General features: G+C 37.7%; 1 protein-coding gene across 1 annotated transcript in view; it reads left to right on the plus strand.

Moving 5' to 3' along the window:
* Window positions 1-15,191, plus strand: part of BCAS3 (BCAS3 microtubule associated cell migration factor) — a 703,975-nt gene that overhangs the window by 380,347 nt on the left and 308,437 nt on the right. The window contains exons 21-22 of the mRNA XM_058445347.1: window positions 7,667-7,767; window positions 11,125-11,321. Coding sequence (XP_058301330.1) covers window positions 7,667-7,767; window positions 11,125-11,321 — 298 coding nt within the window. The remainder of the gene's footprint in view (window positions 1-7,666; window positions 7,768-11,124; window positions 11,322-15,191) is intronic.

Below are 15,191 nucleotides of genomic sequence, written 5' to 3' on the forward strand. Positions count from 1 at the left end.
AGTAGAAGACTAGTTGCAGATGAACTTTTTTGACATCTAGCTGTTTCTTTGGGGATATTTTAGAAAGAATTTGATTCCATAAACTTGAGGTTTTCTTCTCATTCTTTTGGGGGAAAAATTGAAATATTATCTTTAAATTTCTCTAGGAATGTTAATAACTCATTCTTGGAATCCTGGTTCAAATTCACCTATCCTAACCTATATTAAGTAGTGTTAAAGAACTAGATATTTGAAGAAACTTAAGGATGTCAACTTAGATGTCTGTTAATATAATGTTTATACCTTTAATCTTGCAATTATTATTTATATACTTTAATACTTTGTACCTATAGTTTAGCAGTATGTAAAGCAACACTTTTAACTTTCTCTAACCGATAAATACCATATTTTCTGTGGGTAATTTTTTAAAATTCTTTACACATTGATTCTTGTATTAAGTTGCAGAGGGCATCTAAAAATTCAAAAATAGAACTCTTCCAAGATTTTGATTTGAAAAGTTATATTATTGACTTTTTGGAATATTGTGAATTTTATTATATAGGATTCAGACCTAAGGATGTTATTGAGGGGCCATTAATCTTTCATTTCATAACTTTGTTTATATATATATATTTATTTATTTATTTATTTATACAGACTTGGCAGAATTTTTGGTTTAGATTAACAGGACCAATTTTCAAAGGTCAGCCCTAAAGCAGATTGGCTTTTGTTTGCTTTACACATACTCACATATGAAAATATATAAATGGGCTGAGCACAGTGGCTCACACCTGTAAACTCAGCACTTTGGGAGGCTGAGGCGGGCAGATCATGAGGTCAAAAGATCGAGACCATCCTGGCCAACATGGTGAAACCCCATCTCTACTAAAAATACAAAAATTAGCTGGGCGTGGTGGTGCGCACCTGTAATCCCAGCTACTTGGGAGGCTGAGGCAGGAGAATCACTTGAACCTGGGAGGCAGAGGCTGCAGTGAGCTGAGATCACACTGCTATACACCTGGTGACAGAGCAAGACTCCAACTCAAAAATATATATATGTATATATATATATAAACATATACATATATAAATATATACATAGAAACACACACATATATACACAGAAGCCCATATATTCCTATAAGAAAAATACCATAAGTGATTTTTTTAAGCTCTTACTTACTCACTGTAAGCATGATTTGCTTATAAACACTAAAAACAGACATGCTCACAGTTACCTCATAATGATCTACTCATCCTGCCCTTGCTTGTTGATCTATATTTAGCAAAAGCCTGTGTGTAGAGGCAGTACTTTTGAAGTTGTATTCTCTAAAGTAAATTGGTAGTACTCCCTATTCAGTATTTTCCTTTTCAGTTTGGCAGATAAGGTGTGTTTGAAAATTACTGTACTAAGAACATGGCAAGATTTATATCCTTGTACCAAGTTTATTAATTATCTAAGGACAGTTGGTAAATATAAAAGATGCTAAACATTTTTCTTTAGGGTAGCTATTTTGTATCTTGGTCCATTGAACTTGGATTTGCAAGATATGTAACTTTATTTTTCTTTAAATAAACTCTATTAAGTTTTTTTTAGTACCTCCATTCGAAGAAAGGTGGAAAAATTAATCTCAATCAATTATACCACCTCCAAAGTTACATCTAAATTCTCTAGGGTGTGCAGGATATAAAAGTATGAGGTAAGGGATTTGGGGACATTTTGTCCTAATTGCCACCACTGACATGTCCCATTTCCCCACCAGCTCATTGGTCATTGGTTCATATAGGTCTCTGCAGCATCCCTTCTTGTTTCTCATCCAGCTCCTGTCAGTTCTCTGGACTATGTCTGTATTATTCTTGTACATGTGTGAAACATTCTTCTCCTCTAAGCTATGGGAACATGGTAAGGTTGTCACAGACCTGGCTGGACAGACACACCATGTGCACACCATTTCTACTCTTGTACCATGTGGGATCTCTTGCCACTTGCCTTAACTCTGCCCAAGAATGAAGACATAAGTTTTCACCGCCATTGGTCCCTAAAACTTTTTCTGGGATTCTGTCGTTTCCCACTCCTCTTTGTGACCCTCTTTTTTCGCCTTTCTGTCTCTGCCAGTCTTGCTCCAATCTCAGGGTATCATTCCTAATATTTGAGTGGTTAGAAGCATGGAAACTTTGCTCTTATCATACTTTCTTTTTATCAAGGTTGTAAATTCTTTTTTCCATATGAACTGGTATGTCATTCCTTCCCAAGGCAGTAAACACAGAATGTTCTTCCTACCTGGATTGGGAGAAATTTTTTAATATAAATAAATGCAAGTGGTGAAATAAAATGGATAGACTTTGTCAGAGGAGCAAAAGAGAGGATAATTCTATTTAAAGAAAAAGCCAAAGAAGCATTAGGTAAAGCCAAAGACACAAGTAATGGTAACCCACAATTAAAAAACAAAAAATCAAAGAAGTGACTTGGTAAATAGTAGAAGGAGAGATGAAAAAGAAGTGTTGAAAAAAATCATGCAAGACCAACAAGAATCCTCAAATAAATGGAAGTCAAAAATTGCAGATTTACAGGAAAAGGAAAGAGTAGTAAAGCTACCCAGCCTGGGTTTGCGAAAGGGAAAGTACAGTTTCAGGGCAGGTAAACTAAATTTGATAGTGATGATGAATGTGATGGAGAATGGTGCAACTGAGCCAATGAAATGAGCAAAAGAAGAAACAGAGAAGAACCTGCACCACAAGGACAGAAAACAGAAAATGGTGCCAGAGACCAGTAGTTTAGTACACAGATTTTTAAATTCATTTTAATTAGGTTTTAAGCTGCTTTTGTTTTGGGACTTTTAAAACAAAAACCAAATTAGGCCTACTATTCAATGTCCACTTGCAAGAAAGGAAAACTTTCAGGCCAGATGTGGTGGCTCATGCCTATAATCTCAGCACTTTGGGAGGCTAAGGCGGGTGGATCACTTGAGGTTAGGAGTTTGAGACCAGCCTGGCCAACGTGGCAAAATCCCGTCTCTACTAAAAATACAAAAATTAGCCAGGCATGGTGGCGCACGCCTGTAATCCCAGCTAACTTAGGAGGCTGAGGTGGGAGGATCGCTTGAACACAAGGTGGAGGTTGCAGTGAGCCGAGATCATGCCACTGCACTCCAGCCTGGGTGACAGAGTGAGACCCTGTGTAAAAAAAAAAAAAAAAAGAAAGGAAGCTTTTTTGTTGTTGTTTAACTTGTCTTTTTTGTTATTCACATGACAATTTTTTTGAATGTATGTTCTATTTGTGTAATTTCAGATGATTCAATATCAAAAGGAAGATTCTTCCATGAAATTGCCTTTGTAATAAGAGAATGTATTAGTACAAACTAAGAAAATATATGCTATATAAAAAGAGCAAAAACTTAGTTTATTTTTACCTTTTTGTGCCCAAAGCATTTGAGAATGAATTTTAAACTAGAATACTGGCTATTGATTATGGGCCCTTCCCACAGATAATTTATCCTGTCTCCTAGGCTGGCCTTCTGTATTTACACAGGCAGCCTGGTAACATTAGAAAGAATTACTTGTCACAAAGCTTTTCAATACTGTATGTAGACTGACCAAAATCAAGAGACTTACTGATTTCTTTGTATGAAAGTTGTGTGACGCTGGCAGGTCATATCTGTAAAACAAAAGCCACCTAAGGTCATTTCCAGACACTTAACCACCCTTGACTAAAACAACAACAACAACAACAACTACAACAACTACAACAAAAACTAAGAAAAGTATTAAATACTGGTAAGCTGAACATTTTAGATCTGTCACTTTAACTTATGCACGTACTGGCTTGATATGTCCCCCAACATCAGCCATGGCAAACAGAGCTTGGCTCTTCTGCTATAATGGCCATTTATACTGAAATTTGAGGTTATAGTGAGTTTAGAAGGATAACAAGTGGACAAAAAAGTAAATCCTATGAAAATGATAGTACCTATTTTAAATTTCCTAATAATTTATAGCTAACTTAATCTCATAATGACCATGCTTATTTCAGAATTTTCTTGTCTAGATTTTAGAAATGGCGATAAATAGCTAATTATTTTCCTCCTAAGCTCTCAAATGAAAACCAGTTTTTCATATTTTTTCCTTTTAAAGAATAATGTAGATTCTCCAAACTTTTACTATGGATCTATTTTAGAGGAATGGCAGTGAGTCTACTCCTGTATAGTGCAGCTCTCAAATTTTAATGTGTAATAAAATCACCTAGGGATCTTGTTGATTGTAATTCAGTAGGGCTGGGTGGGTGGAGCCTGAAGTTATTTATTTCTAACAAGCTCTGCCAGGGATGTCAATGTTAATGGTCTGAGGACCACATTTGGAGGAACAGGGTTCTGGCTTGGTGGTGTACTGTTGGGACTGTTCTAAGGTATTCCATACTACCCATTGTAATTCCTAAAACTGTATAGAGAATCCAATACTGAATATAATAGGAAGACCAACAGATTTTAATAAATATATTACATTACCAATTATTATGAACAGTAATATATCTAGTTGTATGTTTAACACCACAGTGCCAATTAATGATTAATTTATTGTGAAAAAATATGTTCTCTTATTGCACTCTTCTTTCAGACTTTTCAAAATTATTTGGATTATAGTTAGCTTCTAGTTACAAGCTTTTCCTGTTTTGATGTTTGTGCTTTTACCCAATTTAGTAATAAAAATGTATCAAACATGGAAAAAATGGTGGGGCAGAGGAAGGATATTTATTTGATGTTGAAAAATATTATCCCACCAGATTTATTTTTTATATTGCCCATCTTCTGATGGCTTCCAAGCATGCTTAATTAGAAAACTATTTTTGGTGAAAAAAGGGGATGGAAATTCTTACAATCTCTTTAGGATTTTGGGATACATATTTATGGTACTATTTCTAGATGTATATTTGGAATCTTTATTACTTCCTTTGGAAAGTTAATGAGGGCAGAGAGGATCTTTCTCCCTTCTCACTGTGGAAAATTCCAAACATACACAAAACTAGAAAATAATAGTATAATGAGCCTCCATGTACCTATCAGCCAGCTATAACAATGATCAACTAATGACCAATCCTGTTTTCATCTGTAATTCTACTTCCCACCTCCATCCCTGCCACTGGGTTATTTTGAAGCTAATCCCAGACATTATAATATATTATCCCTATTTTGAAGATGGATAAATAAGTGTCCAGCCATTCTAGTGCCATTACTTACTTAGTACAGAATCCAAAACTCCAACCACCCAGTAAATACTTATTGAGTACTTGTTCTGTGACACGTACTAGTCTAGGCTCAGCATATATAAAACACAACATAAACTTTTGGAGAAATTCACATTAGGTCCTAGCTAGTTACGTAAGGCATGGTTGCTCACTTCTACTTAAAAATTGCCAATTGCTTTCCATCATATTACTCGAGCTTTATTACCAAAAAAAAAAAAAAAAGAAGAAGAAAAGAAAAAAGAAAGGAAAAGCCCACAGTAATCTGCTGGTCCTACTTCCTTTGCCTTACTGACTTACCTTCCACTCACGACATGGCTTATCCCACCCAACCACAGTGGCCTCCTAGCTGTTACTGATTCCCTTTATGTTTGCATCTCAAAATCTTTGTACTTAACATTCCCTTGGTCACACCTTTCCTTCAGATATTTGCATAACATATTACCTTCTCTGCCCTCATCTGCTTTCCAGCCTCTACATATTTGTCCATATTCACATTTTTCACTAGTATTTAAGGGGTGGGAATTTCAAGGACCCTCTTGTTCTCTTCTGTATTAAGAATTAATATAGAATTTAGTGGTGGGAAGATAACTTAGCCTTTTGAAAATATCATTACTTATCAGCCTCTCAATGTATATCAATTATTTCCAAAAGAATGCTGAAATAATAGTTATTGTGATATTCTTTTCTTCTTGATATAATTTGTCATCACAAGAATGTAGGTGTATGCTTTTGTGATCATTTGTGTTTTGTACAAATGCCACCATGCCGCTTGGCTGTAGAACTATGATTTTGAAGAACTAGCAGCTAAAAGTTTTGATTACTGCAGATCTTACACTTTAATACTATGTATGCCTCTGCTGAGTAATTCACTGAATTAGCATCTCTCCTCTTGCAGCAAGTTAAGATAAGCTTTTTGTGAGTCTGTGTCTTTTAAAATCTTGCCCTAGGCTACGCTTTGTCTATTTTATTTGTATCCGTTTCACTAAGATACAGTTTTTCAAAATACTACCTTGTTCTAGCAAGAGCTCAGTGAGGTTGGCATTCTCTTTCACTGCTTGGGTAAGTGTATAACTCTTTCTGGGAATATATATTAAGAAATTTATATATTTACATCATCTGATTTCATATGTAGGAATCTAACTCAAGGAAATTTTTGTATGTTGATGTGTATATATAAATGTCTCTTGGTGGTAGAAATTATGAGGGTTGTTTTCAGCTTCTCATTCTTTTCTATTTCTTCCACACTTCTTTAATGATCATCTCTTACTTTCTTACTTTTCTTCCTACTTACCTCCCCTCTTTTTCTCTGTTCCTCCCAGTACTTCATTGCTTGATTTCTCTGAGTGTTAAAATGGTAGGCCAGGCATGGTGGTTCATGCCTATAATCCTAGCACTCTGAGAGCCAAAGCCAGAGGATCACTCGAGGCCAGAAGTTTGACACCAGCCTGGTCAACATTGTGAGATCCTGTCTCTACGAGAAAGAAAATATTGGGCAGGCATTGGTAGCTCATACCTGTAGTCTCAGCTGCTTATTAGACTGAGGTGAGAAGATGGTTCGAGCCCAGAAGTTTGAGGTTACAGTGAGCTATGATCATGCCACTGCGATCCAGCATGTGTGACACAGCAAGATCCTATCTCTTAAGAAAAAAAAAAAAAAAGATTAAATAAAAGCATGTATGAGGTTGGGAGGTTATATGGGAAATATCTGTATCTTTAGCTCAACTTTGCTGTGAACCTAAAACTGCTGTTAAAAAAAAAGAAGAAGAAAAAAAGAAAAAAAAAACCTTTAGAGATATGGAGACAGACAGAGTGAGTGAGTCGTAGCTTCCAAAGAAGAGACTAAGATTTTGAGGAGATAATATCTGGTTCATATTAGGAACTCAGTAAATGTTTTTGAATCATTGTATTGTTTTACTAAGCAAATGTTCCTATTTGAATGAAAAAATAGGCTGTTTATAATTTGACTATGTTGTACCACTTAAGAATCATGAAAACTACTCAGGTATCTAAGAAAGATGATGTATTTCTCTGGATAAATGAATTTTTTTAGGACTGAAAGCATTTTTTCAATTAAATGTGCATGTTTATACCTAGCATTTATATGAAGCTACTAAATAAGCTCTTTTAAAGAATCCTAATGTCATCCCCCAATGAAGAGATTTGTCGCTGCTCTTCAGTGTGCTTTTGCTATTAGCATATGTAGTTAGTTGTTTATTTCTTTTATTGCAAGAAGATGGCATTACTAAATTCCTGTAGATATTTTTTAAAGTATCTTATTCCTAAGAACTTCATTCTTACTTGTTCAATAATTGTTTGAATTGCCTTTGTGCTTTAAAGTATTATATTTTATCTTATAAATTACCATAGTATCCGAAATGGTTGGGCCCACGTCTGTTTTTCCACTGCATAGAATAAAGTGGTTTAAATCTATTTTTCTGTCTCCTATAGTGGTTCCCCCTGGAAGTCCTGGGCCCATTACTCGACATGGGTCTTATGACAGTTTAGCGTCTGACCATAGTGGACAGGAAGATGAAGAATGGCTTTCCCAGGTAAAACTCTGAAATATTGAGAGTATTAAAGTAAAATAAAACAGAAATTTACTGTTTTTATTCTTTTCCTTAGAGGTAAAAGGGGAGAATTGGTAACTCTTTGTTGGATTATCAAGAATTAGTTGTCTTTCCATATTACAAATTACTCCACAAATATTGCTGCAGGTGTACATATACATATTATATATACATTATACATGTGTGTGTGTATATATATATATATATATGTTAGCTTCCATACACATGGCATAAAATTTGTGTGTTTTTCACACAATCCATTTAAAGCCTTAGGGCCTTGGAATCAATTAATTTATTAATTTTTGAGACGGAGTCTTGCTCTGTCACCCAGGCTGGAGTGCAGTGACACGACTTTGGCTCACTGCAACCTCCACTTCCTGGTTTCAAGCAATTCTCGTGCCTCAGCTTCTTGAGTAGCTGGGATTACAGGCACGTACCACCATGCCTGGCTAATTTTTGTATTTTTAGTAGAGACGGGGTTTCGCCATGTTGGCCAGGTTGGTCTTGAACTCCTGACTTCAAGCAATCCACCCTTCTTGGTCTCCCAAAGTGCTGGGATTACAGACATGAGCCACTGTGGCCAGCCAGGAGCTTGGAATTTAAATAGGCTCTTTGGAACACATTTTCATCAGGTTTAAAATAAAAGTTGACCTTGATGAAACAGTGAAGCCACTCAGCAATCTTTGGGATTTGTTTTGTGGAGCCAACATTTTCCAAAGATTGAGTTCATACTTTCATTATTGGAAATATAACATTCCACCCTGCAGAAATTCTGATGGTGCCTTGGTTTCCTTTCCTAAGCCCATGTAATGCTGCTTTTAGTGGTCTCTAAGCCAGCCCTACAACATTGCTTGGACTGCAGGCATGCATCACCATGCTGGCTAATTTGGTTTTTTTGTGTTTGTTTTTTAATGTAGAGACAGGATCTCCCTATGTTGCTTAGGCTGGTCTTGAACTCCTGGGCTCAAGCAATCCTCCTGTGTTGGCCTCCCAAAGTGCTGGGATTACAGGCAAGAGCCACCATGCCCAGTCTCCAACAGCTTCACTGACCATCCCTCCCCTTGCCAGGTGAAGCTGTCTTCATCTCAGGGGCTTTGAAATAAAAGATACTTGGGCAGATTTCAAAATGATGGGATTACAAATGACTTCATTACAAATGCTGTTATGTCTGCCTCAAGTCTGACATCATTTTGTGAAGCTAATGACCTATCTCAGATTACCAATCTGGCAGCTTTTCATCAGACAGGTGCCTCAAAAATGTGGAGGCCATTTGTAGTTTCATTTCTTTCTCAAGGAGGGTAGCCTGAAAACTAAAGTCTGGAAAATCAAAAGAAAAGTAAAGTAAACTGGAAAATCAAGCAGTGTCTAGGTAACATGTATTTATTTCATCACACCAAAAATATTCACAGGAAGTTCCTTGAAGGAAGTCGATTCTTCAGTTCCTGGCATGTGGCAATCCATCCTTTCTTAATGATAGGAAGATAAAGTAAACCCAAAATGTGTGTGTTTTTTCCAAAATCAAAATGTTGTCCAAGGAATGCTGGCAGAGAGACCACTGTCCTTCACTTCAACTTTTCAATTAGAAAAAGGGGTAATGTGTGCTGTCAGTGTGAAAGTATATACAATATGTTTGTCCGGCACACAACAGGAGAGTGAATAGGAACATCTGGCCATCGCCTCGGTGAAATTGCACAGGCATCTGTTTACCTCTCGGCTCTGTGACACTGATGGTTTTGAGCTTAAAATACACAGAGTGCTTTATCTGTGGCCTAATTTACATTGCTGAATACAACTGCTTGAATCAGAAATCACTGTCCTCAATCTGAGCATTTTTCTCCCTGTGATTAGTGGGAATGTGAATATTGTTCCAAAGACCACGATGCTTTTGCCCTTTTGGACTAACAAACACAGGGCTACACTCTGTGAACCTTTTCAGTTATGTTTTGTTAAGAATTAATCACCACAATCAGAGAAATGTGATTAAATATAAAAGAACTCAGGACAAAAATAAGGCACGTGGGAAGTCAATTACATAAAGTATTTGCACAGGCATGAATGTACCAACGACAAGACATTTAAACCGGTTTGCATATATAGTCTCTCATTTGAGTTGATTGTTTGTAAAAAAAAAAAAAAAACAAAAAAAACAAAAAACATGTAATATATATATTTTCAGGTTTTTCCAAATGTCTTCTATCCACTTCTTTGACTTTATAATGTTTAATAAAATATTGGCGGCCAGGCGTGGTGGCTCACACCTGTAATCCCAGCGCTTTTGGGAGGCTGAGGTGGGTGGATCACGAAGCCAGGAGATCAAGACCATCCTGGCTAACACAGTGAAACCCCGTCTCTACTAAAAATACAAAAAATCAGCCGGGTGTGGTGGCGGGCGCCTATAGTCCCTGCTACTCAGGAGGCTGAGGCAGGAGAATGGCATGAACCTGGGAGGCGGAGCTTGCAGTGAGCCAAGATTGCCCCACTGCACTCCAGTCTGGGCAACAGAGCGAGACTCCGTCTCAAAAAAATAAAATAAAATAAATAAATAAATAAAATCAAATATTGGCTTCATTCCCTATCCCCTCCATTGAGCGTGAAATTCATAAAGCATTTTGGTATTACTGTTTTGTAGCACATCAAATGCCTGTGTAGATATTTGTGGCAGTTGAGAAAACACATTAATTAATGGTATTTGGAAGACAAAACTCTAGTTTGAGAGAAAATATATAATAATTTTTTCATTTAAAAGTGGATTGGGGTAATATTAGGGCAGTATAATAAATATTATAATATTTTATTGTGAAAATAAAGTGGCTTTGGGCATTAAAATTATTTCAGACCTTTACTTTTCCTTGGATAGTTCAAGAACAACTTCATGTTTGTCATAAGCTTGATCCTCAGTGAAGGAATTACTTATAATCTGTGGATTAATAGGTGTAGTATTCAGTGCATGCCCACAACATGGTAAGTACTGTCTAGAATGAAGGAAAAGGTAGACCCTAGGGAGCTGACACTAGTTATATGAGGCAAGCAACTGGTCCTTTTACTTTCACGTGATTTTTGTGTTGTAGTTGTGTGTGAGGTGTGCATGTGTGTCTGTGTGTGTATATGTACACAAAATGTATTTTTTGTTTATGTTGATGAAAAGCAGTAGAGGGATATTTTGAATGTCTACATAAGCTGTGATAATCATCACCTTTTAATTATGGGTGTCCTATCCCTTTCCCACTTTAACATGGGCTTCTTGAAGAATGTGGGTGTTAAAAGGAAGAATGGGGGATTGTGAAGTCTCTCAAATCAGGATCACAAACCATTTAAATCGTCATTGCTACTCTGTTCCAGGTTGAAATTGTAACACACACTGGACCCCACAGACGTCTGTGGATGGGTCCACAGTTCCAGTTCAAAACCATCCATCCCTCAGGCCAAACCACAGTCATCTCATCCAGTTCATCTGTGTTGCAGTCTCATGGTCCGAGTGACACGCCACAGCCTCTTTTGGATTTTGATACAGATGATCTTGATCTCAACAGTCTCAGGTAGGAAATGAGAACTAGGGAGTGATTTGGACAAAAGGATTAATGTGTTCATGTGAAATGAGCATCATATGTAATATTTAGGTTTCCCCTTTTGGCATGGTATCACGTTGCAGACTACATGTACTGTTGCACGTAATTCACTGTCATTACTTGGGATCATATGTAGGATCTCGTGGGATCACATTACATGCAATAAATACTTGTTTTTCAGATTATATTCTCCCTAAATCTAATAGTCACTGCACTTTTCAAGCAATTCCACTTTTTGATGCTTTGCTTATATTTCTAACTGCTTGAATCTGATTATGTATTCTTTTCCTGATCTTTCTGAAGTTGGCACCACCTTTCAATTAAATTTAATCTGTGATTTTTATCTAATCCTGTATCTCCCTTCTTTTGGATTATATAAAGTTTTTGGATGGAAAAATGTTGGTATAAATTCAGTTATAATTTATCATCTATATTTTTATAATACATGTTCTCTCATCCTTATTTGTAGGAATCCTAGGACAGGTGTACAAATTATGCTTTTTATTATTAGCTTTTTTTTAATTGCAACTCAGACAGTTTTGACTTGCAGTCTCAAGTTTGCTTAGCAGTTTAATTTGTTATACCAAGACTTGACACATTAGGGTGCAAAAGATAACGAAGGACTCAGTCCAATGTAATATAATCTCCCTTTTCTTGTCTTCTCTTTAAAAAAATTCTGTAGTATATCTTGAATTGAATATAAAACAACCCTCTGACCTTTTTCTTGCACACCTTTTAAAAAATAGTGGGAAAATATGTCCCAGTTACATAGTGGAAATATGTTTTTGTCTTCTCTTTGTCAGTAACAATAAAAAATTTTTATAACAAAATGAAAATTGTTGCAAAGTTGGATTATGCCTGATGTATCTGTTTAGAAAATATGACACATATTTACTGAGTACCTGCCAGGAGGTGCCAGGAGATATGCCTAGAGTACAGCCAGCTGCCTACTTGGGTCTGAATTGCAACTCTTCATCTCACTCCCTAATCCTGCTCTCACTCCTATTTTTGTCATCTCTTTATTTTATTTTGTTTATTTTTTATTTTATTTTTTGAGATGGAGTCTCGCTCTGTCACTCAGGCTGGAGTGCAATGGTGTGATCTCTGCTCATTGCAACCTCCATCTCCTGGGTTCAAGCAGTTCTCCTGCCTTAGGCTCCTGAGTAGCTGGGATGACAGGCACCCGCCACCAGACCCAGCTAATTTTTGTATTGTTAGTAGAGACGGGCTTTCAACATGTTGGCCAGGCTGGTCTCGAACTCCTCACCTCAAGTGATCCTCCTGCCTTGGCCTCCCAAAGTGCTGGGATTATAGGCATGAGTATTTTATTTTTTTTTGAGACTGAGTCCCACTCTGTCACCTGGGCTGGAGTGCTGTGGTGCGATCTCAGTTCACTGCAACATCTGCCTCCTGGATTCAAGTGATTCTCCTACCTCAACCTCCTGAGTAACTGGTATTACAGGTACGCGGCACCACGCCTGCCTAGTTTTTGTGTTTTTAGTAGAGATGGAGTTTCACTATGTTGGCCAGGCTGGTCTTGAACTCCTGACCTCAGGTGATCTGTCCTCCTCTTCCTTCCAAAGTGTGGGGATTACAGGCGTGAGCCACTGCGCCTGGCCTCATCTCTTTAAATGACACCACAAACTACCTACTCAAGACAGAATCTAGAGGTTATCCTTGAAATCTCTCCTTTCACACATGCCACATCTAATTCTTCACCAAGTTATGTCATTTCTATTCAAAATACAACTAGAAACCTTCCACTCCTCTCCATTCCTAATGCCAGCACCCTAGCAACATCTCACAGACTCCTAACTGCTGTCCCTTTTTACATTTTTGCTTTCCCCTGACTAATGTATCTTCTTAAAGAATGATTCGGCCAGGCGTGGTGGCTCACGCCTGTAATCCCAGCCCTTTGGGAGGCTGAGGAGGGTGGATCATGACGTCAGGAGTTCAAGACCAGCCTGGCCAGCATGGTGAAACCGCATCTCTACTAAAAAAAATACAAAAAATTAGCTGGGCATGGTGATGCATGCCTGTGATCCCAGCTACACGGGAGGCTGCAGCAGGAGAATTGCTTGAACACAGGAGGCGGAGGTTTCAGTGAGCCGAGATCGTGCCACTGCACTCTAGCCTGGGCAACAGAGTGAGACTCCATCTCAAAACAACAAACAAACAAAAGAACGATTCATAAAGAAGAATGTATCTCCTTTTAATACCTTGTTTGGGCCAGGCGCAGTGGCTCACGCTTGTAATCCCAGCACTTTGGGAGGCCGAGGCGGGCGGATCACGAGGTCAAGAGATTGAGACCACGGTGAAACCCCGTCTCTACTAAAAATACAAAAAACTAGCCGGGCGTGGTAGCGGGCGCCTGTAGTCCCAGCTACTCGCAGAGGCTGAGGCAGGAGAATGGCGTGAACCCGGGAGGCGGAGCTTGCAGTGAGCCGAGATTGCGCCACTGCACTCCAGCCCGGGTAACAGAGCGAGACTCCGTCTCAAAAGAAAAAAAAATCTTGTTTGGTATTTTTTGTTTAGTCTGCTTTGTATTTCGTTTTTTTCTTCTCTACATTTTTTTTTTGTTCTAGCATAATTCCTCCAGCTTTCCAAAAATGACATTTTTTGACCAAGATGTCAGGTAATAATGACAGAATACAGTGAGAGTGTCAGACCAATTTTCAGTGATACTAATGACCAAATATGGTCTAGATTAGGACCTCAAGCCATGATCAGGGAGTTAATTCTTTGCAGTCCTCAACTTAGTGTTTCAGTGTACTCGTGTTTACAACAGTCATTTGGTTATTTAAATGTTAATAATAAAGCATTTAAAATAAGTAACCAATTTATTCTCTTCACAACTATGTAACACATTTAGTTTTTTTGCTAAACCATGCACAAGACACTGTCTCGTTTTTTTTCTAGTGATTGACCAGCTGCTATTTATAAAGCCCTGTGCTTTTTCTGAGGAGGTCTTTGCCCCATTGTTTTGTGGCCTCCTCAGCTTTCTTTGTTACTCTTTTCCTCAGGTATAGCCCTTCTATTAAGATAGTTCTAACTCGCTTCTTTTAAAAGCACATGTAGCTACTTCTCCGAATCCTTAAGAATTTTCCTCAGAGACTTTCCCTTTGTTAGTAATGATAAATGACTCCCAAAATTTTGTTTAAATCTAAATGACTTTAAATTGTTTATGTTTGATTAGAATATTATCCTGTTTACAGGACACATATAACCTTTAGAAACCTTTATACTGAGCAGCAGGTTTATAAATTTCTGTTAATTGCATTTGTAATTTATATTTTAAACTTTCAGGAGGTAAGCTTGGTTGGGACCTTGGCTAAGACCCTACAGCAGTTTTTATGGGAAATATAGATTTTACTCACATCAATTTTAAGTCCTTTTTAGTACCACCATTTCCCACCCAGCATCCAGTTAGAAACCCAACTATTGAGATTCTCCTCATTCTCGTGTATGATCACTCTAGCCCAGCTCCTTGTCTCTCATCTGATTTCTACATGCCTGTGCATGGCGGCCTGTGGCTGACCATTGGCTTTACTTTCTCTCTTAAATTGTGAAGTCCTTGTTTAGATTTTTTGGGGCTCACCTGACCTTTAACACCTAGTACACTGTCCTGTACCCCATAGGATACCAATAATAATATGTAGTGCAGTGTAATCTTCCTCCCTGCCCCCTAACCAAAATGGGAAACAGGCAGGCGTAGTGTTGACTCCCATCCATAAGGGAATCAGGCAAGCTCCCTACCCAGAGCAGGTGTTTAAAAAGAAGGGGCAATGAAATATTTGCTAACAGACCTGAGAAACATAGAATGTAAAAATGCTGAGTATG

The sequence above is a fragment of the Hylobates moloch genome, unplaced genomic scaffold (genome assembly GCF_009828535.3).
Source record: "Hylobates moloch isolate HMO894 unplaced genomic scaffold, HMol_V3 SCAFFOLD_10, whole genome shotgun sequence".
Taxonomy (NCBI): Eukaryota; Metazoa; Chordata; class Mammalia; order Primates; family Hylobatidae; genus Hylobates; species Hylobates moloch.